The sequence below is a fragment of the Emys orbicularis genome, chromosome 21 (assembly GCF_028017835.1).
Source record: "Emys orbicularis isolate rEmyOrb1 chromosome 21, rEmyOrb1.hap1, whole genome shotgun sequence".
Lineage (NCBI taxonomy): Eukaryota > Metazoa > Chordata > Testudines > Emydidae > Emys > Emys orbicularis.
The window spans coordinates 1,712,547-1,736,346 of record NC_088703.1 but is presented as its reverse complement, the minus strand read 5'-3'; the positions used below and the strand labels follow the sequence as shown (position 1 = coordinate 1,736,346).

At 66.6% G+C, this 23,800-nt stretch overlaps 1 protein-coding gene across 1 annotated transcript; it reads left to right on the top strand.

The window, feature by feature from the left end:
- The first annotated feature begins 72 nt into the window (after nucleotides 1-72).
- On the top strand, nucleotides 73-20,920 carry EHD2 (EH domain containing 2). Its single transcript, XM_065420719.1, has 5 exons — nucleotides 73-470; nucleotides 6,987-7,084; nucleotides 15,143-15,555; nucleotides 19,467-19,631; nucleotides 20,384-20,920. Exons 1-5 carry the CDS (start codon nucleotides 73-75, stop codon nucleotides 20,918-20,920), a joined length of 1,611 nt encoding a protein of 536 aa, XP_065276791.1.
- The last annotated feature ends 2,880 nt before the right edge of the window (nucleotides 20,921-23,800 follow it).

Sequence of the window (23,800 nt, the reverse complement as noted above, 5' to 3'; positions counted from 1 at the left end):
GATCTATCGATCTCCCAAGGAGTTCCCGTTGCCCTGTTTCTCCCTGGGTGTGTACGGCAGGACTAGGGGAAGATGTTCAGCTGGATGAGGAAGAACGAGAAGAAGACTCCTGAGGTGATCCACACGGTCACCGAGGGGCTGAAGAACCTCTACAAGAAGAAGCTGCTGCCCGTGGAGGAGTTCTACCGCTTCCATGACTTCCACTCACCGGCCCTGGAGGATGCCGACTTTGACAACAAGCCCATGGTGCTGGTGGTGGGGCAGTACTCCACAGGGAAGACCACCTTCATCAAGTACTTGCTGGAGCAGGACATCCCGGGCAGCCGCATCGGGCCCGAGCCCACCACTGACTCCTTCATTGCGGTCATGCACGGCGAGACCGAGGGGATCATCCCGGGCAATGCCCTCATCGTTGACCCCAAGAAACCCTTCCGCAAGCTCAACCCCTTCGGGAACACCTTCCTCAACCGGTGAGTGCTGGCCCCCCGCTCGCTGGCTCCTGCTCCCGAAGGGCTGGCCATCAGTGGCCAACGTCCCCATGAACTCAACCCCCATCCGCATGTGCGCAAAACCCCGTCGCTCGTGTGGTGGCCTGCACAACCGGGCCTACTGGGCAGCCCTTGGGTGAGCTTCCCTCCACAGCCACTTAACTCGGCCCAGGCTAGCCCGCCACACAACAATCGAGGGCTGCTGGTCCTCCAATGCCTTCCCCCAGGGACCCTGTGCCACGGCCTTTCCTTGCCATCGACAAGTGCCTCCTCTTCCTCGGCTTTAGCCCACACCCGAGCCAGCCCAGGCTGAACTAGCTTGGGTCCTGTGGCTGTTTAATCGGCATGCTCCAGGGCGTGAGCGGGTCAGCCCCATGGAGGGGTCAGGAATTTCCCCCATGTGGTGAGATGCCACAGCCGGTACCTCACGCTCCTCGGGAGTGTCTGGCTTGACCTACTCTCTCGCAGACAGGAGGCCTGGTTTGATGGGCCTTTGATCTGGTCTGATGTGCCCATTCCCAGCTCCTTTTAGAGTCTCCTCCCCTCACTTGTGCTTCAGCAATGGGCCATGTCATAGGAATGGCCAGCGGCTCCATCTAGCCCAGAGAACTATGGGATAATCTGGCCACTAGGGGATGCTTTCCCCTGAGCCCCAAGACTTGAAAGGGGACTCATATCCCTTATTAAACCAAAACCCCAGTCTGTCTAATAAACGTCCTCAGTATCCCCAACCCTTGCCTGAGTCCCTGAGCGCTTGGCCTCAGAGCTTGTAGCAGGGAGTTCCACTGGCTAATGCCCGGCTGCATTTCCTTTCATTGGTTTAAACAGCTGCCACTCAGAGTCAATGGGCGTCCCCTTGCCCTTGGGACAAGCAGGGGCAGCCCATTCCCCTTCTCTAGCCCCTCCCGTCCCCAGCTCCTGCTCCTCTCCTCCCCCAGCCCCGATCTATCCAGTCTCGCCCCAGGGCGGAGCCTTGGATCATTTCTACAGCCTGTCTCCACACTGGGGCTCTGCCCTGTCCCTCCTCTGCACTGGGCATCCTGGGGGCAGAGGGACAGTGTGTCCCCTCCTGTCTATTCCCCCCTCGGGGAGGGATCGGCCCCTCCAGTCTGTCCCCCCCGCCCCCAGGGGACAGAATGGTCCCCTCTGCTCGATGCAGTGTGATATTAAATGTCTCCTGCAATGGGGCTCCCGCCCTTCCTTGGGAGACGGCTGTTCCAAGACGAGGGGGGGGGCAGATGGGAACAGATCTCTTCTCCCCCCCCCCCGGGATGTTCATCACATCGTAGATTATAAGGATAGGAGGGACTGTCCACTCTGGCCTCCTGCGTGGCCCAGGCCAGAGCCCCGGCCCGGGGAGTCCTGCTTCATGCCCGGGGCCTCCGGGGCAAGCTAGAGTCTCTGAGCGAGAGCTGAGCTCGGTGTCAGGCAAATTCCCCTGCCAGGTTTTGTTGAAGCGTGTTTCAGAAAGGCTGGGTGGGGCATGCGTGTGTGTGTGTGTGTGCACATACATTCCTCTGTGTTTGTGCATCTGTGTGTCAGTATATGTGCATGCATCCCTGTGCGTGTGTGTACTTGTGTGTGTGCATCTGTGTGCAACCCAGTGGGGGGGGGGACATGGGACTGGGGGGAGGGGGGTTAGATCCAAGCCCTCCTCTCTTAGCTTCTCATACACACACACCCACGTTAGCCTGGGAGCCGTTTCCTGCCCTGATGTTGAGGGAGCCGGGCTGGGGGTGTCAGTGATTGAATTTGTGGCTAAGACACCGGCCTTGCTTTGTAAACCTCCCTCACCGAGCCTTTCATGAGTCACAGAGTATTGCATGGGGCCGCTCCCCCAACACGCACTGAAGTGCAGCTGCCTCTGGGGTGGAACACGGCAGTGCTTCAGCGGCAGCATGCAGCAGTTCAGGCTCAGAGCAAGGCAGCATAAGCTTGTCAGGACTCCTGGGCTCTTCTCCTGATTCTGCACAACCCTGCACATGTCGTTTCTCCTCTTCGAGCCTTACGTCCTACAGAGCCAGGGATCGGACCCAGGAGTCCTGGCTCCCAGGCCCTCCCTGCACTGGCCTCTCAGACACCCTACACCTTCACAGAGCCAGGGATCGGACCCAGGAGTCCTAGCTCCCTGCACCAGCCACTCAGACACCCCACACCTTCGCAGAGCCAGGGATCGGACTCAGGAGTCCTGGCTCCCAGGCCCTCCCTGCACCGGCCTCTCAGACACCCCACACCTTCGCAGAGCCAGGGATCGGACCCAGGAGCCCAAACTCCTACATCTAACAGCTAGACCCTATGACTTTCCCAGAGCCAGGGATCGGACCCAGGAGTCCTGGTTCCCACCCACCGCCCCCGCTTTAACCCCTAGACCCCACTCCCTTCCCAGAGCTGGGCATAGAAGCCAGGAGTTCTGGCTCCCAGCCTTTCTCTCCCCCCCCCCCCCCCGAGCTTTAACCACTAGACCCCACTCCTTCTCCGAAAAGTGGAGATCCCTTGCCCCATCTGGCACAGCCCTGCCTTGGCTTCCCGCCCCAGCCCTGCTCCACCAGAGCCCATTGCAAACAGCTGTTCACCCTGCATGTCCCTGCCCAGCCCCTTGGGAGAAGCATGGGCTGTTGGGTTTGACAGGGGAGGGGGCTGCAGCTGGGGGGTCGGGGGGCTGCAGCTGGGGGGAGGGAGGTTTAAACAGCAGCAGCCTGTGAGAGCCAGTGCGTCCAGATGTGCGTCCAGCCGGTGCTGGGCTGGGGGGTCTCGTGCAGTGCAGAGGACACCTGTTCCCACCCAGCCCCGGTCCGTGGCGGGGGGGCCAGGCTGGGGGCTGGGGCTGAGCCAGGCTCTCAGGAATGCAGGGCCTGTGGCCCAGTCCCCTCCCCGGACTGGGCTGTCTGGAAAGAAGGCGTCACGGCTCCAGATGCGCTGGCAGCAGGGAGCCATGGGCGGACAGGCCCGTCTCACGAGATGGCTGGCAGGAGGCCCCCGGGGATGGGCAAGCTCTGCTCGGGGCTGAGCTGAGGGGTGCGAGCGGGGAAGACGGAGCGAGGGGGGCCTTGAGGAAAGGCTGGGACCCAGGAGATGGGGGTTCAGTATCTGGCTCTGTCACAGACTCACTGGAAATTGCATTGTGCCTCGGTTTCCCCTGTCTGTAATATAGGGATAATACGTCTATGGGGGACTGGCTCTCACTCTGTGTCTGTGCAGTGCCTGGCACAATGGGGCCCTGATCTCGGCCGGGGTCTGGGCAGCTCCCGGCACGACGGGGCCCTGATCTCGGTTGGGGTCTGGGCAGCGCCTGGCGCGACAGGGCCCTGATCTTGGTCGGGGTCTGGGCAGCTCCTGGCACGACGGGGCCCTGATCTCGGCCGGGGTCTGGGCAGCGCCCAGCTCGACGGGGCCCTGATCTCGGCCGGGGTCTGGGCAGCGCCCGGCCCGACGGGGCCCTGATCTCGGCCGGGGTCTGGGCAGCACCTGGCACGACAGGGCCCTGATCTTGGTCAGGGTCTGGGCAGCGCCCGGCTCGACGGGGCCCTGATCTCGGCCGGGGTCTGGGCAGCGCCCAGCTCGACGGGGCCCTGATCTCGGCCGGGGTCTGGGCAGCGCCCGGCCCTACGGGGCCCTGATCTCGGCCGGGGTCTGGGCGGCGCCTGGCGCGACGGGGCCCTGATCTTGGTAAAATAAAATGAATTTTGACTCTGGAAACACTCTCCTTTCTAGACAAACAGGCCAGGACGCCTGGGTTCTTTTCATGGACTGTGGTGGCTTTCCCAGGGCAATGGGCCCTGGAGCCCAACCCAAAGCCCACTGAGGTCAGTGCAATGGCTCCCGTTAGCCCCCTGGCTTTGGAGCAGGCCGCGGGAGCCCATCTGGCCTGTAGCCCGTCGTGCCGGGGTCTGGGCAGCTCCCGGCACGACGGGGCCCTGATCTCGGTTGGGGTCTGGGCAGCGCCTGGCGCGACAGGGCCCTGATCTTGGTCGGGGTCTGGGCAGCTCCTGGCACGACGGGGCCCTGATCTCGGCCGGGGTCTGGGCAGCGCCCAGCTCGACGGGGCCCTGATCTCGGCCGGGGTCTGGGCAGCGCCCGGCCCGACGGGGCCCTGATCTCGGCCGGGGTCTGGGCAGCGCCTGGCACGACAGGGCCCTGATCTTGGTCAGGGTCTGGGCAGCGCCCGGCTCGACGGGGCCCTGATCTCGGCCGGGGTCTGGGCAGCGCCCGGCCCTACGGGGCCCTGATCTCGGCCGGGGTCTGGGCGGCGCCTGGCGCGACGGGGCCCTGATCTTGGTAAAATAAAATGAATTTTGACTCTGGAAACATTCTCCTTTCTAGACAAACAGGCCAGGACGCCTGGGTTCTTTTCATGGACTGTGGTGGCTTTCCCAGGGCAATGGGCCCTGGAGCCCAACCCAAAGCCCACTGAGGTCAGTGCAATGGCTCCCGTTAGCCCCCTGGCTTTGGAGCAGGCCGCGGGAGCCCATCTGGCCTGTAGCTTCAGCTCTGCTGCGAATCAGCCACAGCCGAGCTGGGAGCCCCCTCCCTACCGCCGCCCCTCCCACGCCCGGCTCAGCTGGGCCCAGGCAGGGCTATTTTTAGCATCGTGTTTATATCGGACCGGCCCGACTTCCTCCAGCGTGGAGGAGTTTGTAAACACCGGCTCCTCCCCATGAGCCCCCAACTCGTGTGCAGGGCCCGGCTTCCTGCTAATGCTGGGCTGCTTCCCCCCCCTACCCCCCCGCTCAGGCCAGGGAGCGTGGGGCAGCACCCCCCATCCTCTGCACCAGCCCTGGCTCGCTCTCCTCTTCCCAGATCCCCCAGCCTGCGTCTTGCTCCATCCTTCATTCCTTCTTCCCCAGCCCTCCCTGCCTTTCCCCACTGGGGCCTCTCTCCCCTTCGCCCCTGTCCAGCCTCCGTCCAGGCGCTGGCACGTGCCCGGGGCCGCCGTGCCCCCGGGGTGCATCGGGAAGACAGCGTGAAGGGGAAGACGTTTTCCAGCATGAGCTGATGCACCGGGCACCCTACGGCGGGGGGTGGGGGGGAGGGGTGGAAGAAGGGCAGCCCCAGGCTGGCACAGGCGAGGCCTGAGAGGCCAGGGGGTGTCTGCTTGCACCCTGGGCCTGGAGGGGGCCAAATCCCAGTGCCACCAGCCTCTCCAGCCAGCTCGGGGCTCCCCTAAGGCTGCTGTTCTGTGGGGGGGCGGGGTGACCTGGCTCCCCAGCACTGCCAGGGCCCCAGGATCAGGGAAAGGCAGGGACTGCCCAAGGCTTTAAACCCTCTGAATCCTGGGAGCTGCCTGGCCCTTAGTGTAAATTACAGCAACCTCAGGGCTGCTCTAACTCGTCTGGGGGGCAGAGAATAGCCCTGGCGCAGTGCGCTCTGGCCATGCCCCTGATCCACCCCCTATGGGCCCTTGGGGGCAGAGAATAGCCTCGGCGCAGAGCGCTCCGGCCACGCCCCTGATCCACCCCCCATGGGCCCTGGGGGGCAGAGAATAGCCCCGGCGCAGCGTGCTCCGGCCACGCCCCTGATCCACCCCCTATGGGCCCTTGGGGGCAGAGACTAGCCTCGGCGCAGTGCGCTCTGGCCATGCCCCTGATCCACCCCCTATGGGCCCTGGGGGGCAGAGACTAGCCTCGGCGCAGTGCGCTCTGGCCATGCCCCTGATCCACCCCATGGGCCCTGGGGGGCAGAGAATAGCCCCGGCGCAGCGTGCTCCGGCCACGCCCCTGATCCACCCCCTATGGGCCCTGGGGGGCAGAGACTAGCCCCGGCGCAGTGCGCTCTGGCCATGCCCCTGATCCACCCCCTATGGGCCCTGGGGGGCAGAGACTAGCCCTGGCGCAGTGCGCTCCGGCCATGCCCCTGATCCACCCCATGGGCCCTGGGGGGCAGAGAATAGCCCCGGCACAGTGCGCTCTGGCCATGCCCCTGATCCACCCCCCATGGGCCCTGGGGGGCAGAGAATAGCCCCGGCGCAGCACGCTCCTTCCGCAAGGAGAAGGGGGCTCGCAGCAGGGTGGATGAGCTCTCTGTAAACAAATGTTTTCCACCTGCTTTCTCAGCCCTGGAGATCAAAGCACCCGGGATAAACCTGCCAGGAGTCAAACACAGTAACCCCTAGAGTCTCCGAGTGCGCCAGGTGCTGCCCAGACCCCGGCCGAGATCAGGGCCCCCCCATGGGGCCGGGCGCTGCCCAGACAGAGTGAGACAGTCCCTGCCTGGCAGAGCTCCCACTCGACCTAGACACGGGCAGGGACGGGAGACGGGCACCAGTGGGGAAGAGACTTGCCCCAGGTCACACATCAGTTCAGTGACAGAGCCATGCATTGAACCCAGGAGTCCTGGTTCCCAGCCCCTCCCCCCCTCTAACCACCAGACCCCACTCCCCTCCCCTCCCCTCCCTGTGCCAGGGTAGGACCCAGGAGTCCTGGCTCCTCGTGCGCAGGCCGAGCTGCCCCTCTCCTGTCTCACATGCTGCCATTGCTCATCGCTGCCTCCCTCTCCTGCCAGGTTCATGTGCGCCCACCTGCCCAACCAAGTCCTGGAGAGTATCAGCCTCATCGACACCCCGGGGATCCTGTCGGGAGCCAAGCAGCGTGTGTGCCGGGGTAAGGCCTTGGGGGGGGGGGAAACTGCACTGGCTCAGTGCTGTGTGGATGGAGCAAGGGGCAGGGGCTTCATCAGGCCACATCTGTAACCCCGACTCCCCCCATGTGGGGCTTTGTTCAGGGCATGTTGATCGCCAGGGTGGGTTGAAGGGCTGTGGAGCCCAGCAGGTCAAGTCACGACTCCTGGGTTCTCTCCCTAGCTCTGGGAGGGGAGTGGGGTCTAGTAGTTAGAGCAGGGGGACTGGGAGCCAGGACTCCTGGGTTCTGTCCCCAGCTCGGGGAGGGGAGTGAGGTCTAGTGGGGCAGCGGATGGGGGGCTGTGAGCCAGGACTCCTGGGTTCTGTCCCCAGCTCGGGGTGGGGAGTGGTGTCTAGTGGGGTAGCGGGTGGGGGGCTGGGAGCCGTGGTGTATCCCTTTGGACGGGTGTGTCTCCGTGCACCCCCAGCACCAGACCCCCTCCCTGCAGAACGCCCGGTCAAGCTCACACTTGGCTGTGAGGCCTGTTGCTACAGGGGCCGGGCCTGGGTATGGGCCAGGGGCATTTTTTTACCATGAGTCATCGTCGCAGGATGAACCGACCCGTTGTTGTAGTAATTTGCTTGAACAAACTGTTTGTGCATGTCAGTGTGTGCGGCCCCTCGTGGCAGCGCGTGTGCCCTGTGTCTGGGCGCAGGCTCGGGGGGGGGCACTCGCAGTGTGTGTGTGTTCGCGGGCGCCCACGTTTGCATCTGTGTGTGTCCGTATGTCAGTGGAGGTACGTGTGCCCGTGTGGCAGGGTATGTGTGTGTGGGTGTGCCCACGGGGTGTGTGTGGGTGTGTGCCCACAGGGCGTGTGCCCATGGGGGTGTGTGGGTGTGTGCCCACAGGGCATGTGCCCACATGATGGGGCATGTGCATGGGTGCCCACGTGGCAGGGCGTGTGCGTGTGTGTCTGTGTGGTGGGGCATGTGTGCGTGTGCCCATGGGGCGTGTGTGCGTGTGCCCGCGTGGTGGGGCGTGTGTGCGTGTGTGTGTGTGCCCGTGCCCATGTGGCCGGGCCTGTGTGCGTGTGCCCGTGCCCGTGGGGTGTGTGTGCGTGTGCCCACAGGGCGGGGCGTGTGTGCAAGTAGTTGCCTTGCGGGTGCCTTGCACCAGGGCTGAGCGGGGCCCCCGCTGCCCACGAGCGGGTGCGATGCCAGTCTGGGGGTGGCTCAGAGGGGGTGGGGGGTGGGTTCTGCCCCAGACGCTGGGTGTGACTGGGCCGGTGGCTCCCGGGTCAATGGAGCCCAGCTCCCCCCCAGGTAGGGTGATGACGGGGCGGGAGGCAAGAAGCCGCCCAAGGGCAGGGGCAGAGGGCAAGCCCCAGTGGGACAAACGTGGGTATTGCCGCCCTGTCTTTGGAGGGGGGCTGGGGCCAGGATTCCTGGGTTCCCAAAGGGCGTTGAGGGGGGCACGGAGCCATCAGACAAATAAATCTCAGGCTTCATCTCTGCTCTGCCCTTGGCCCTGCCATGCGGCCGGCCGGGCGTGGTCCTGGCGCGGGGCTGCAGCCGAGCCCCTCGGTTCCCTGCCCCCCGGCTCCAGCCGGCCGGGAAATATTGACTCAGTCCCGGAGCCCGACTCCGCGGGAAACAAAGCAGTCGGGCTCATTCCAAACAGGAAGCAGCTTGGGGGGGGGGGGGGAGCGGGGGGGCGTTATCCCAGGGCTGCCCATGCTGCTGGGCGAGTGCCATAGACAGATGGCAAAGGAGGGAATGGAGCAGGGGCTTTGAGTTACGCAGATACCTGCTCCCCCAGCTCTGCCGGGGCCCCTCACTCCCGACCCGCAGCCCCCTGCTCCCCCAGCCCTGCCGGGGCCCCTCACTCCCGACCCGCAGCCCCCTGCTCCCCCAGCTCTGCCGGGGCCCCTCACTCCCGACCCGCAGCCCCCTGCTCCCCCAGCTCTGCCGGGGCCCCTCACTCCCGACCCGCAGCCCCCTGATCCCCCAGCCCTGGGCTCCCCCCCCAGCTCTGCCAGGGACCCTCAATCCTGACCCACAGCCCCCTGCTCCCCCAGCCCTGGGCTCCTTGAGCTCTGCCGGGGACCCTCAATCCCAGCTTGCAGCCCCCTGCTGTCCAGCTCTGGACGTCTCTTTCTGCCCCAGCCAGACCCAGAGCGAGAGCCAGCAGAGGGGAGTGGGGAAACGTAGGGGACATTTTCTTTCTCTTGTTCCTGTACCCCTCACTCCGCCCTCCTGGTTATAAAATCATTCCTGGAAGGAAACGTTCAGCCAGCGCGGGAACGAATCCGTTACAAAGGGGGGCATTGCGTGGGAATGAAATGTTCCAGGGCCAGAATCCGGTGCAATAAGTAGCCTCAGGCACGCAGCTCATTAGTGAGCCTCATCAGTGGAGCGAGAGGGATCCTGCAGGGTGCTGCCTTTGGGGAGCTGGGGGGTGATGCTGTGTGGGGAGGGATTGGTGCGCAGACCAGCTGGGGCTGAGCTGCAGCCACCTCTGGGGTGGAACGCGAGGGCTGTTTATACAGGGACCCCTCGCCTAGTGCTGAGGTGCAGCCACCTCTGGGGTGGGGCGCGGGGGCCCGTTTATGATTCAGCAATGCCAGCCAGCCATTCGGGGCAGGAAGTGAGGGCGAATCCTGTATCCAAACGAAACTGGGCGTGCGAACTGAAGGAGGGGAGGGCACAGCTCAGTGGTTTGAGCAGTGGCCTGCTAAACCCAGGGTTGTGAGTTCAATCCTTGAGGGGGCCATTTAGGGAACTGCGGTAAAAAAATCTGTCTGGGGATTGGCCCTGCTTTGAGCAGGGGGTTGGACTAGATACCTCCTGGGGTCCCGTCCAACCCTGAGATTCTGTGAGGCTGATAACCTCACCCTGCCATGGGATCTGGCCGGGCCCCGGAGCGTAACCTCCCAGCCGGGGCTGGGTCCCCGTCAGCTGAGCAGGGGCTGGCTGTTCCCGCGCTGGGATGCCTGCCAGTGAGCATGAGGCACAGAGGAGCCAACAAAGGGACGTCCAGGCCTCTGGCCCTGCGGGGCAGGGAGCAGCCACGGGGGAAAGGCCCTGGGAAAACCAACGCTGGATAACCTGCCTCCACACGGCCACCTGCACCGGGTGTGCGGGCCATTAGTTCCCAGGGAAACTGGGGGGCAGTGGCTCCCCCAGGGCAGCTGGGGACAGAACCCAGGAGTCCTGGCTCCCAGCCCTCCCTGCTCCAACCACTAGATCCCGCTTCCCTCCCAGAGCCGGGGACAGAACCCAGGAGTCCTGGTTTTGGACCATAAGACCATGCTTTGATTATTATTCTAAACCCTAGTGCAATGCTGATGTTTAGCAGCTGCTGCATTCCACCCCCGAGGTGGCTGCATTTCAGTCCTGGCTGAGGGACTCTCTGTATAAACAGCTGCCAGGGCCCATCACAGAGGTGGCTACATCTCAGCGCCGGGTGTGGGATCCCTGTATAAACAGGCCCCCGCCCCGCCCCCCAGAGGTGGCTGCATCTCAGTGGCAGGGAGCAGGCATCCTTAACAAGCACTGTGAGGCTCCTGGCAGCCCGATTTCAGGGGCACTGAGCACCAGCCCTCCCCGTGACCCCTGCAGGAATGTGCCGTTCCTGCCATAAGCTAGGGGGGTCCCCGGCCTGGCTGTACCCTGGCTGGAGGAATGTAGAGGGGGGGGGGGGGCGTGCTTTTCCACTGACGTGTCCGAATTCCTTGTTGGGATTCCTCCCCTCTGAATTCATCGCTGGCAAGCGGCTAGGGGCTCCCGGGGCCCGTGTGGGGCAGGCGCTGCATTCCAGGAGGGGTTCACCCAGCTGCCAGGGGGCTCCCTTGCCCAGCGGCCCACCTGGCACCCTTTGGAGCCGGAGGGAGCTCCGTGCGGGCGGCGCCCTGAGCTATGCAGGGAATCCAGCCCGACCCTGGCGCATGGCGGCTCGGTAAACACCCTGCTGAGTTCAGGGCGCCCTCGACTGCTCCCAGCTCTCCCGTGGTCAGCCCATTCCTGGGTGCAAACAACCCGCTGGGACAGGCCCAGCTGTGCGTCCTAAACAAAACCCATCTCCCTCTAGCATGCAGGCTGCAGTGTTATTGTAGGGGTGCTGGGAGGCGGCGCGGGCCGGTCCGTGGCCGTCGGGGCGCTGGGAGGCGGCGCGGGCCGGTCCGTGGCCGTCGGGGCGCTGGGAGGCGGCGCGGGCCGGTCCGTGGCCGTTGGGGCGCTGGGAGGTGGCGCGGGCCGGGTCGTGGCCGTCGGGGCGCTGGGAGTCGGCGCAGGCCGGGTTGTGGCTGTCAGGGCGCGGGCTGGGTCGTGGCCGTCGGGGCGCTGGGAGGCGGCGCGGGCCAGGTCGTGGCCGTCGGGGCGCTGGGAGGCGGCGCAGGCCGGGTTGTGGCCGTCGGGGCGCTGGGAGGCGGCGCGGGCCAGGTCGTGGCCGTCGGGGCGCTGGGAGGCGGCGCGGGCCGGGTTGTGGCTGTCGGGGCGCTGGGAGGCGGCGCGGGCCGGGTTGTGGCTGTCGGGGTGCTGGGAGGCGGCGCGGGCCGGGTCGTGGCCGTCGGGGCGCTGGGAGGCGGCGCGGGCCGGTCCATGGCCGTCGGGGCGCTGGGAGGCGGCGCGGGCCAGGTCGTGGCTGTCAGGGCGTGGGCCGGGTCGTGGCCGTCGGGGCGCTGGGAGGCAGCGCGGGCCGGGTCGTGGCCGTCGGGGCGCTGGGAGGCGGCGCAGGCCGGGTTGTGGCCGTCGGGGCGCTGGGAGGCGGCGCAGGCCGGTCCGTGGCCGTCGGGGCGCTGGGAGGCGGCGCGGGCCGGTCCGTGGCCGTCGGGGCGCTGGGAGGCCGCGCGGGCCGGTCCGTGGCCGTCGGGGCGCTGGGAGGCGGCGCGGGCCAGGTCGTGGCCGTCGGGGCGCTGGGAGGCGGCGCGGGCCAGGTCGTGGCCGTCGGGGCGCGGGCCGGTCCGTGGCCGTCGGGACGCTGGGAGGCGGCGCGGGCCGGGTTGTGGCTGTCGGGGCGCTGGGAGGCGGCGCGGGCCGGTCCGTGGCCGTCGGGGCGCTGGGAGGCGGCGCGGGCCGGGTTGTGGCTGTCGGGGCACTGGGAGGTTGCACAGGTTGATCACACTGGTTTGTTATTGTAGGGTCACTTGTGAATCCTGCACCGCTACACTGGTCTGTTATTGTAGGGTTGCTTGTGCAGCTGTGTGTCCCCACGAGCAGGCGTTGCAGCCGGCCCTGGGACTGGACCCAGGAAATGCCCAACGGGGCAGTTCAGTTCAGGCCAGGTCCCTGGCACGTGCTGTTTCTGGGAGCAGGGCAGGGTCTGAAATCCCCCAGCAGCCAGCAGGGCCAGGACAGATGGAGGAAGAAGCTGTTAAAATAAAGCGGGTGATAAGCCGGGGCAGGGAGGTTTCCGTGGGCAGGACCAGCTGAGCCCCATAGCAACGGGATGGGTCACAACACGCTGAGAAATCATGCCCGTCCTGCCAGCGGAGCTGTGGCAGCAGAGGGGAGCGCAGCGGGGGCAGGGCGTACGTCCTGGGGGTGTGATCGTGGGGGAGGCGGGCGACAGCGCATGTGAATGGGAACAGCACAACCTGCTTTGACAGGGGGGCACCGGGAGCATTGCTAGTGAAAACCTATGGCCAAGTTGACCCCTGTGAGGCCAATCAGTGTGGTTCTCTCCCTGCTTCACAATTGGAGAAACTGAGGCACAGAGAGGGGGGCAGGGACTTGCTGAAGGCCATTCAGCGAATCACTGTCTGAAACCAGGAGTCCTTGCTCCCCTCCCCCCACTCTAACCACTAGATCCCACTCTCCTCCCAGAGCTGGGGATTGAACCAGGAGTCCTGGCTCCCAGCTCCCTGCTCTAACCACTAGATCTCACTCCCCTCCCAGAGCTGGGGACAGAACCCAGGAGTCCTGGCTCCCAGCCCCCTGCTCTAACCACTAGATCCCACTCCCCTCCCAGAGCTGGGGACAGAACCCAGGAGTCCTGGCTCCCAGCTCCCCCTGCTCTAACCACTAGATCCCACTCCCCTCCCAGAGCTGGGGACAGAACCCAGGAGTCCTGGCTCCCAGCCCCCTGCTCTAACCACTAGATCCCACTCCCCTCCCAGAGCTGGGGACAGAACCCAGGAGTCCTGGCTCCCAGCCCCCTGCTCTAACCACTAGATCCCACTCCCCTCCCAGAGCCGGGGACAGAACCCAGGAGTCCTGGCTCCCAGCTGCCCCTCCCTGCTCTAACCACTAGACCCCAGTTGCAGGTAGCTAGTGGCAGTTCATGGGTGCTGTTTTTCGGGGGGAAGGAGGAGATCCTGAGGCAATGGGAGCCCAGAGCCCCGTCCCCTGGTGAACCCCGTCGCCGAGACGCAGCAACCGCCCAGCTGGGCTGCCCGGGGATTGAGCCGAACGGGGCAGAGTGCAGAGGAAATTCCCGCCGCGAGCTGGCACCATCCGGCGCTCAGGCTGTTTCCCACAGGGGAGATTTATGGCCCTGCTCCCAGGGCCGGCTTCCAGGCAGGCCTGAGCTGCATGGCAGCTGCTTATCCAGGGATCCCTCACCCAGCGCTGAGACACAGCCACCTCTGGGGTGGGGTACGGGGCCTGTTCAGACAGTGCACCATAACCCACCACACCCTGCTCCAGGCCCGCAAGCGAAGGCGAACCCTGTAGCTCGTGAGATCCAATACACCGCGGCAAGCTGGCACGGGGGAAAGGCCAGTGCGGCTGTCGGGTGGGCACAGGGTCTGGTCCAGCTGCTGTTCCTGCCCCTCAGGCCCCCCTCCCTCTCTAGAGAATCCCCCAAATCTCATCTGAGCTGGACCCACAGCTCAGCTCTGGGCCCAGCCTCCCCTTCCCCATCCCAGCTCAGCCTCCTTTCAGCGCCGCGACGGCATCCGTCACCGGGAGCCCCCGGCTCCATTTTCCAGGGAGAGCCGGGCGCCAGGCCTGGAAACTCGTTGGCTCCCTCCCTGCTTGTGTAAACAGCAGGGGACGGAGGAGTTCGCAGGACCCGATTCTCCCCCCCACCCCGTCACTGCAGCCAGTGGGGCCGGCTCCTGCTCCCTGCCCCCCAGAGAAGCCAGGGGACAGAGGAGGGGCTGCAGCAGGGCAGAGCCCCTCGCCCGGGCAGCAGGCTGGGTCATTGGTTTCGCTGATTTCCCCTGGCATGGGAGGCCAGGCCTCCCCACCCCAACCTTTCCCAGGGCCCCCGGGCAGCGGGGAGAAGCCCGGAGGGGGTTTTGCAGCAGCCCTGTCCGGTCCAGCTGGGCCCCGGCTGGCTCAGACTTTCCTCTGCTCAGCCTCAAGGCTTCCTTTTTTGGTGCTTTGCAGACACTTGCTGCCTTGGGCTGCCAAGTGGGAGGGCGGGAGGGGGGGCGGGATCGGCTGGGCTCCAGCAGTGCTCCTCAGCGAGGCTGTTAGGGTTGCTGGGGGGGTGTAATGAGACGTCTCTTCCCTCAGTCCGAGGGCCCCCCCCCCCTATACAGGGGACCCTGATCTTGGTTGGGGTCTGGGCAGCGCCCAGCGCGACGGGGCTCTGATCTCAATGGGAGGCAGTGGAGAGTGAGGGGGGCAGGGTGGGGGTACACTGGGGGAGGAGCAGAGGGTGGGGGAGGGGGTCTGTTGGGGGGAGGCAGAGGCCCCCTTTCCCTTTCTCAAGCCACGAGCTATTCCTCTGGGGCCAGCGCCAGCACCAGCGGAAAGGGGTCAAGGCAGGAACTTGCTGCATAGGGACTCCACACCTGGCAGCCAGGTCCACGGGCACCCGGTGCCCTCTGCAGGGAAGGCCCCATGCCCTGGCAGGGCGGGTGTGGGGCACAGGGGCTGGGGAGTGAAGGGACAGGGCTGTGCTGGGCATGGGGTGCAGGGGCTGGGGAAAAGGGGGCAGGGTGGGCATGAGGCACAGGGGCAGGGCAGGCATGGGGCAACAGCTGAAGAGTAGGGGCACGGTGGGCATGGGGCACAGGGTCTGGGGAGTGGGGCGGGCATGGGGCAGGGGGCCAAGGCGGGCGTGGGGCACAGGGCAGGGCCCCGCCCGCCGGGCCCCGCCCGCCGGGCCCCGCACCTGCCATGCCCTGACGGCCTGTCCCCGGCCCCGCAGGCTATGACTTCCCAGCCGTGCTGCAGTGGTTCGCGGAGCGCGTGGACCGTATCATCCTGCTCTTCGACGCCCACAAGCTGGAGATCTCGGACGAGTTCTCGGAGGCCATCCGAGCCCTGAAGGGCAACGAGGACAAGATCCGGGTGGTCCTGAACAAGGCCGACATGGTGGATACGCAGCAGCTGATGCGGGTCTATGGGGCCCTCATGTGGTCCCTGGGGAAGGTGTTCAACACCCCCGAGGTGCTGCGTGTCTTCATTGGCTCCTTCTGGGCCGAGCCGCTGCTCGTCTCCGACAACCGGCGGCTCTTCGAGCTGGAGGAGCAGGACTTGTTCCAGGACATCCAGAACCTGCCCCGCAACTCGGCCCTCCGCAAGCTCAACGACCTGGTCAAGAGAGCCCGGCTCGTCAGGGTGAGCGGGGGGGCCGAGGGGGGGGGGGCACTGAGAGGGACAATGGGACCTAGGCGGGCAGGGGGACCAGGGGCGTGGAAAGGGGCTCTGGGGAGGTGTGTGGGGAGCACTGAGGGGGGCAGGGTATCTAGGTGGGCAGGGGGACCAAGGGGCGTGGAAAGGGGCTCTGGGGTAGTCGGTGGAGGGCACTGAGGGGGGCGGGGGGATCTAGGCAGGTGGGGGGACTGAGGGGAGAGGGAGGGGAGTTCTAGTGGGGTGAGTGGGGGGCACCAAGAGAGACAGGGGGACTGAGGGGGCAGGGGGAGCAAGGTGAGGGAGCAAGGAGCCCCTGGCCACCCAGGACTCCTGGGTTCTATCCTTGGCCTGGCCTGGCTTGGCGTGGCGTGGGGAGGGGGGTCTGGTGGTTAGAGCAGGGGCTGGGAACCAGGACTCCTGGGTTCTGTTCCCAGGGAGGGGAGGGCTAGTGATTAGAGACCCCTTGGCTGCGGGGTGAGGTCTCACATTCTCTGTTAGCTGGTGGGTCTCCTGCCCATTGGGGCCCTGCACCCCCTGAGTTTGGGGGGAGTCTCTGAGGGCAGCTTTTGGGGCTGTTTCCTACACCCCCCCATATCATTTCAGGGCTGTGACTCTTAGGCAGCAGATGGCTCCAGACCCCTCCCCCCAAAACTTGGCTGTCCTGCCCTGAACAATGGCCCTGTCCCCATGGGGGGGGCGTTACGGGGTTTGCAAGCCCCCCACCCCTGCATCCTGCGCATGGTTTCCTCGTTAAGGGTTTCCCATGTGGCAGAGCCTTCCGCAGCTGTGATCGAGTAACAGTCCTCCCTGCCCCCCAGCCTGAGAAACGGGGACCCCCTCCTGAGCAACAGGGCCCCCCAGCCTGAGAAATGCCTCTATCCAGATCCCCTAAAACCGCCTCTAACGACGGGTGCCTCCATTTTGGGGGGGCACTGACACCCCCACAAGCCTAGGCCTTGGTTTCCCAACCCCCTGCTGCTGCCCCCCACACTTGAGCAGACGCGGCGGGGGCTGGGCGCTCACCTTAGCACCTGGCAGGGGCAGGGCTGGTCCCTGGCCCTGTGCCTGAAGGGGGAGCCCCCCTCGCCAGGGTATGTGGGGCCAGGGGAGGCTGGGCTGGGCAGGGAGCTCCGAGCGACCCGGCCCCCCATCCTGTCCCAGCCCCACCCAGTCCTGGCAGCCGGATTCCAGCCGTGCCCTGCCCTGGGGGCACACCAGTGAGCGGGCAGCCGCTTTGCCCCATGTTTGGGGGCCACAGCCCCCCCGCCCCCCACAATGTCTTCTTGCTTCAGCCAGGCTGGGGAGGGGGCAGCCCCTGGGTGACTCGTTTGCTGGTGGGAGTTGGGCTGGCCACGCTCAGAGCCACCGACCCCGGGCACGGCGAACTTCCAGCCCCGGCTCCTGGCTCTCCGGCCTCAGCCCCGCGGCCGGATCAGGGCCAGCGCCCCCTAGAGGGGAAAGGCCCCAACTCTCCGGCCCCAGCCCCGCAACCGGATCAGGACCAGCGCCCCCTAGAGGGGAAAGGCCCCTGCCCTGGTTCTCCGGCCCCAGCCCCTCGACCGGATCAGGGCCAGCGCCCCCTAGAGGGGAAAGGCCCCTGCCCTGGTTCTCCGGCCCCAGCCCCTCGACCGGATCAGGGCCAGCGCCCCCTAGAGGGGAAAGGCCCCTGCCCTGGAGCCGGATCAGAGCCCGCACCCTTTAGAGGGGAAAGGCCCCAGGTCCCATACCCTGCCCCCCGTTCCCTATTCTAACAGACTTTTGGAAAGTGACACCCCCACCCCCGAGGGCGCGGCCCCTTCAGTAACGCAGGTTCCTCTCCCCGAGCCCCCAGTGACGTGGGGGAGTGTTAATGAGGCTCCTCCATTGGCCCAAGAGGAAGCGCCAGATTGGCTTTCGCGGCCTCTTTCCCTCCCGCGCGGCCTTATCTTTTCCTGCCACCTGCTGCGCCGGCTCCCCGGGGCCCTTTGTGCGGCCCGGGCTCCCGAGTGGCAATTTCCTCCCGGCCGCAGCCGGAGCCAGGGAACAGAACGTCCATGGAACAGCCGCTGAGCACTTTCCACAGCCGGCTGCCAACAACCGCCTGGGTCACGGAGCCCGGACGCCCGCCCCTCGGCCCCGGCCCCGGCGTCGCAATCGAGCGGAGACGTTCATCTGCCCCGTGCCCCCACGACATTGGCGTCTGGGCCGGAGCCTTAATGCAGAGGGGAAACTGAGGCACAAAGGCGCTGAGTCGCTTTCTTAAGGTCACAGTAAGTTGGGGCCCTGTGGTGCCGGGCGCTGCCCACACCCCGACCGAGATCCGGCCCCCCCATTGTGCCAGGCGCTCACACTTTAACTCAACAGAAACCGAGGCCCAGAGTGGGGCAGTGACTGGCCCAAGGTGGCCCAGCAGAGGCAGGACGAGAACCCAGGAGTACTGAGCCCCAGCCCCGTGCTCCTAACCACTAAAACATATGGGTTCAGCTGCCATCTGTGCCGGCGGGACCTGCGGTGCCCGTCCTCACCCTGGGGGGATCAAGGGGCAACATTCAGCCGGTGTTTACTCCCAGAGCAGCTGTCTGCGGCCCCCTTCCCGCCTAGCGTTCACCCAGCCCCCAAAGCCCACCCAAGGCTTTGGGGCGCAGATTTTCCTGAGCCCCTCTTTCTCCACAGAGGGAAGGCCGCGAAGCGCAGCACCGGGGGACATGAGGCAGCAAATTCCCTGACGTCTCAGGGCTGGTGCACAGCTGGGGGCAGCGGGGAAAGGCAGGGCAGGGCCCGGTCCGTGGAGCCAGGGCTGGCGCACGGCCGGGGACAGCGGGGAAAGGCAGGGCAGGGCCCGGTCCGTGGAGCCAGGGCTGGTGCACAGCTGGGGGCAGCGGGGAAAGGCAGGGCAGGGCCCGGTCCATGGAGCCAGGGCTGGTGCACAGCTGGGGGCAGCGGGGAAAGGCAGGGCAGGGCCCGGTCCATGGAGCCAGGGCTGGTGCACAGCTGGGGGCAGCGGGGAAAGGCAGGGCAGGGCCCGGTCCGTGGAGCCAGGGCTGGCGCGCGGCTGGGGGCAGCGGGGAAGGGCAGGCGGGTTGTGGCCCTGGCAGGGCAGGGCCAGTGCTGGAGGAAGGCGGGGACAGAGAGCCCCAGCCCCCAAGAGCTCAGGGGCTAAACTCCCCCAGGGGGGCTGCAGCAGGGGCCCATAGTCCCCCCCCCCCCCCGTGTATTTTAGCTGGATTTGGGTTGTTAAATCTTTCCTTATAAATCACCTCCTCAGCCCCCCTGATTGTTACTAGACCCCCCCTCCCAAAGCCGGAGAGAGAACCCAGGAGTCCTGGCTCCCAGCCCCCCTGCTCTAACCACTAGACCCCCCTCCCCTCCCCTCCCAGAGCCGAGGCTAGAACCCAGGAGTCCTGGCTCCCAGGCCAATGTCCCGGGCCATGTTGTGAGCCAGGCGGCATTAGCCCGGGGCTGGGGGGCCCGTTCCGGTGTGAGGGTGGGGACCCTGCCCTGCCCAACTGCCCCAGACGGATCCTTCCTGCGGAAGCCGAGGGAGCGGAGCTCTGGGTCACTGCGGGGCGGGGGGGGGGGGGGGGGCAGGAAGAGCTGCTGACCGGGAGCTGGCGTGGCCCACCGGGGCTGGGGGGGGCGATGCTGGGCCAGGCTGGGCAGTGTGGGGGAGGGCGATGCTGGGCCATGGGGGAGGGGAGGAAGATAGTGTGGGGGAGGGCCATGCTAGGTGGTGGGGGGGAAGGGGTCTGTATAATTGACAGCTCCGCCAGCAAACCCAGTGGCTCCGAGCAGCAGGGGTGGGAGCTGAGTTTGGCACCGTGGGGGGGGGGGGGGCATGCCTGCTCGTTCTGGGGGCAGCCCCTGCAGGTGGGTCCCCGCCCCCCAGTCCCTGGCTGACGCCCCCTCGGCCCCCCCAGGTCCACGCCCACATCATCAGCCACCTGAAGAAGGAGATGCCCTCGGTGTTCGGGAAGGACAACAAGAAGAAGCACCTGATCGCCAAGCTGCCCGTCATCTTCGCCAAGATCCAGCTAGAGCATCACATCTCGCCCGGCGACTTCCCCGACTGCGGCAAGATGCAGGTGAGAGCCGGGCCTGGCTCCTGCAGGCTACCCCCCGCCATGGGGACAGCGGGTGGGGCTGGGCCAAGTTAGGTGTAGGGGAGGGACAGTGCCAGGCCGGACTGGGCCGTGGGGAGGGGACCAGGCTATACTGGGCCGTGGGGAGGGGACCAGGCTATACTGGGCTGTGGGGAGGGGGCCCGGCTGGACTGGGCTGTGGGGAGGGGGCCAGGCTGGACTGGGCCGTGGGGAGGGGGCCAGGCTATACTGGGCCGTGGGGAGGGGGCCCGGCTGGACTGGGCCGTGGGGAGGGGGCCCGGCTGGACTGGACCGTGGGCAGGGGCCAGGCTATACTGGGCCGTGGGGAGGGGGCCCGGCTGGACTGGGCCATGGGGAGGGGGCCCGGCTGGACTGGGCCGTGGGCAGGGGCCAGGCTATACTGGGCCGTGGGGAGGGGGCCAGGCTATACTGGGCCGTGGGGAGGGGGCCCGGCTGGACTGGGCCGTGGGGAGGGGGCCAGGCTATACTGGGCCGTGGGGAGGGGGCCCGGCTGGACTGGGCCGTGGGGAGGGGGCCCGGCTGGACTGGGCTGTGGGGAGGGGGCCAGGCTATACTAGGCCGTGGGCAGGGGCCAGGCTATACTGGGCCGTGGGGAGGGGGCCCGGCTGGACTGGGCCGTGGGCAGGGGCCAGGCTATACTGGGCCATGGGGAGGGGGTGCCAGGCCGGACTGGCCCGTGCTCCCCCCATTGCTGACCGCCCCCCCACTCGCAGGAGCTGCTGATGGTTCACGACTTCACCAAGTTCCACGCGCTGAAGCCGCGGCTGCTGGAGGGGCTGGACGAGATGCTGACGGGCGACATCGCCCGGCTGATGCCCCTACTGCGCCAGGAGGAGCTGGAGACGCCGGAGGGTGCGGTGCAGGGGGGGGCCTTCGACATCACCCACAACGGCCCCTTCGTGGAGGGCCTGGCCGACGGCGCCTACGAGGGGGCAGACGACGAGGACTGGGTGGTGACCAAGGACAAGCCCAAGTACGACGAGATCTTCTACAACCTCTCGCCCCTGGACGGGAAGCTGAGCGGCACCAAGGCCAAGAGCTGGATGGTGGCCACCAAGCTGCCCAACTCGGTGCTCGGCAAGATCTGGAAGCTGAGCGACGTGGACCGGGACGGCATGCTGGACGACGAGGAGTTCGCCCTGGCCAGCCACCTCATTGAGGTCAAGCTGGAGGGGCACGGCCTGCCCGCCGACCTGCCCCGCCACCTGGTGCCCCCCTCCAAGAGAAGGCAGAAGGGCTCGGCCGAGTAACGGGCCCCGGTTCTCCCCCCCCCCCCCGCCCCCGTGCCAGGCTGAACTGCTCCGGGAGACCCTGCCCCCCCCCCCCCCCCCGTGCCAGGCTGAACTGCTCCAGGCGACCCCGATTCCCCCCCTTTCCAGCGTCAGCGAACCAGCCTCACCCCCACCCGGCGAGGGAGTAATTTAGGACCCTCATCGATGCAGGATCAGGCCTCCCCAGCCAGCCGCCCTGGGATACCTTCACCGTCTCCGTCCTGCCACCGGGGCACGAAGCGGGGCCAGCGGGGAGCTGCCAGCCCCGGATCCCCCCAAGACACACACCACGTGGCCTGTCCACCAGGAGAGAAGAGAGAGGCCGCGAGCTGGACCCTGCCCGGACCTCCAGCTGCCCCAGGTCATTTGGGGGGAGACTTGACGGGCCCCGGGGCAGTCGCCATGTTAAAGTGTGTGGGGGGACTTGCCGTGCTCCCCGATCCCCGAGGCACCAGCCACGCTGGTGGGTGGGGATCGAACCCGGGGCCTGCAAGCCACGAGCCGCTCTCCCCCGACCCGCCACTTGGGGGGGACAAAGAGCCAGGCTGGGTTAGTGCAAGTCATACCCTGGCGCTGCCCCCTGGCGTCCTCCGTGCCCATGTCCCGCCTGCGATCCGTGGTGCCAGGCAGGGGCCGGCATCAGGCCCCTTGGACCCAGATCCAGCCCTGAGGGTGGCCTGGGGCAAAGCTACCCTAGGGGTTTGTGGGGGTCTGAGCCCAGTTCCCGGAACAGCCGGGAGGGCTGCAGGTAACAACCCCTCCACCAGCAGGGGGCAGGGCCTGCCAATTAGCCCCACATATCCCTGTATGGCCCTGCAGCTCGCCTGCCCCCTGGTGGCAGCCTGGGGTATTACACACTGAGGGGACTGCAGCCCCGCTGGACGCCCCCGCCCTAGTGGTAGCAGGCGGCACTGCACCCCGCACTGTACCAGCCATGCAATCCACTCACGCTTCAAGGGGCCAGCCGCCCCGTCTGAGCCCGATCGGGCCCATTCAGACCCATCCAGGAAGTGGGTCTGTGACTCGTATCCGGGGGGGAATTTCCCCTCCAGCCAGATGCTTTGTGTATATTGACCCCGTGTATCAGACTAGCCACCCTGCGCTTCATGCCCCCGACACACCCCACTGCTCCCCCCTCCCATGCGCTGGGGGGGGCAGCTCCTTGGTATTGTTATGGCAAAACGCTCATTTACTCTGCGGTTTAACCAGGGCCTATTGGGGGCAGAGCATGGGTCACAGCAGCCCTGAAGCCGCTCTACTTTACACCAGCTGCCCCCCGGCCATCCCATCCCCAAGTGCTCGGATGGGGCAACTGAGATTCAGGCCCTCGGTTCCCCATCCCGGGGGCAGGATAGTGGTCGGAGGGATGAGGGGGGCTAATGCAGCGCTGGTCAGGTGACCAGGTTGGGGGGCTCCCCCTGCAAGCCCCGTCTCTCTCCCAGCCTCGGTCGTTACAGTCCCTCCGGATCTAGGGTCAGATACGGCTGGGACCTGGCCTTGGCCCATTGCGGGGAACGCGCGGCCTGAGCCCAGCTGAAGCCCCAGGAGGTCTTTCCCCCTCGGTGTGTGCGAGCCGGGCTCCAGGACTCTCTGTGCGTCGTCTCCTCTGCCCCCGGGGCTGTATTGATATCGGTCCTTCTGCAATAAAGAGATCTCGCATTTACCCACTGATGTGGCCCCTGATGCTCGGCCCCGGAGCCGGCCGCCGCGTGGAATCGGAGTGGGGCTAGCAGCCCGCGGCCTGGCCCTCTGCTTCTGGATCCTGCTGTCCTGCGCCAGCCCTGGGGCCCGTCAGCCAGGTACCCCCCTCACCCCGATCAGCCCAGTGGCCTGCCTTGCCCGGCATTCCCGCCCCCCACTTCCTCCCCCTCCCCGTCCCTGCCACCACTGGGCCCATCCACCCTGGTATCCTGCCTCCCCCCTCACTGATCCGAACCCCCCTGGCAGAGGGGGAGGATGGGGGGCAAGGGGGGCGGCTGTGCATTGTGGGCAGATTCTCAGCCCCCAGGTGGGGTCCCCAGGAGCTAGTTGGGGGGTGGGAGGCTGCTCCCCGGCTCCCGATCGGCCATCCCCTGGGCAGTGTGGAGACCCCTGGGCAGGAGCGGGATGAGGCTGGGCTGGGGGATGGACGAGCCTGCAGCCCCGATGATGGGGAGCCGCCCCGGGAACAGACTGTCCGGCACAGGCAGTGTTCCCGGGGGTGTGTGTGTGTATTCAGCTCCCTCCTCACCTTTGCACTACAGGGTGGAGCGCGCATCTCTGGCCGGTGACTCACCCCCCTGGGTGGCTGCCAGGACCCAGGAGCCCTGGCCAAGGGAAACTTGCATTCCTCAGCGTGGCTTGGGAAAAACGGGAGGGCCGGGCCGGCGGGGAGTGCAGGGGTGTCCATGCAGCGGAAAGTGTGTGTGTGTGTGTGTGTGTGTGTGTGTGTGTGTGTGTCGGGGGGGGAGGGGTTCCAAACCCTCCATCCCCATCCCAGGACCCTGCCAGTGCCTCCCTTGGGGCCAGCGGGGGATGGAAGCTAAAGCCAAGAGGCACCTCTGGTCCCTTTCACCCCGCTGAGTCCCCTCCAGCTCGGCCACGTTCCCAGCCTTGCTCAGTCATGGCCCTGGGCACACACGGGCCCTGACCCCCAGATAAAGGACGCCGGGTTGGAGCAGAAAATGAGACACAGAGAAGGGGAAGGGGGGTCTTGTCCAAGGACACACGGATAGTCAGAGGTAGGAATCCTGGTTCCCAGCCCCCTGCTCTAACCACTAGACCCCACTCCCCTCCCAGAGCTGGGGACAGAACCGAGGAGTCCTGTGCGTTAGCCACAGCTCCATCATTCATTCCCTTTAGACCCCGTTCTCTGGATTT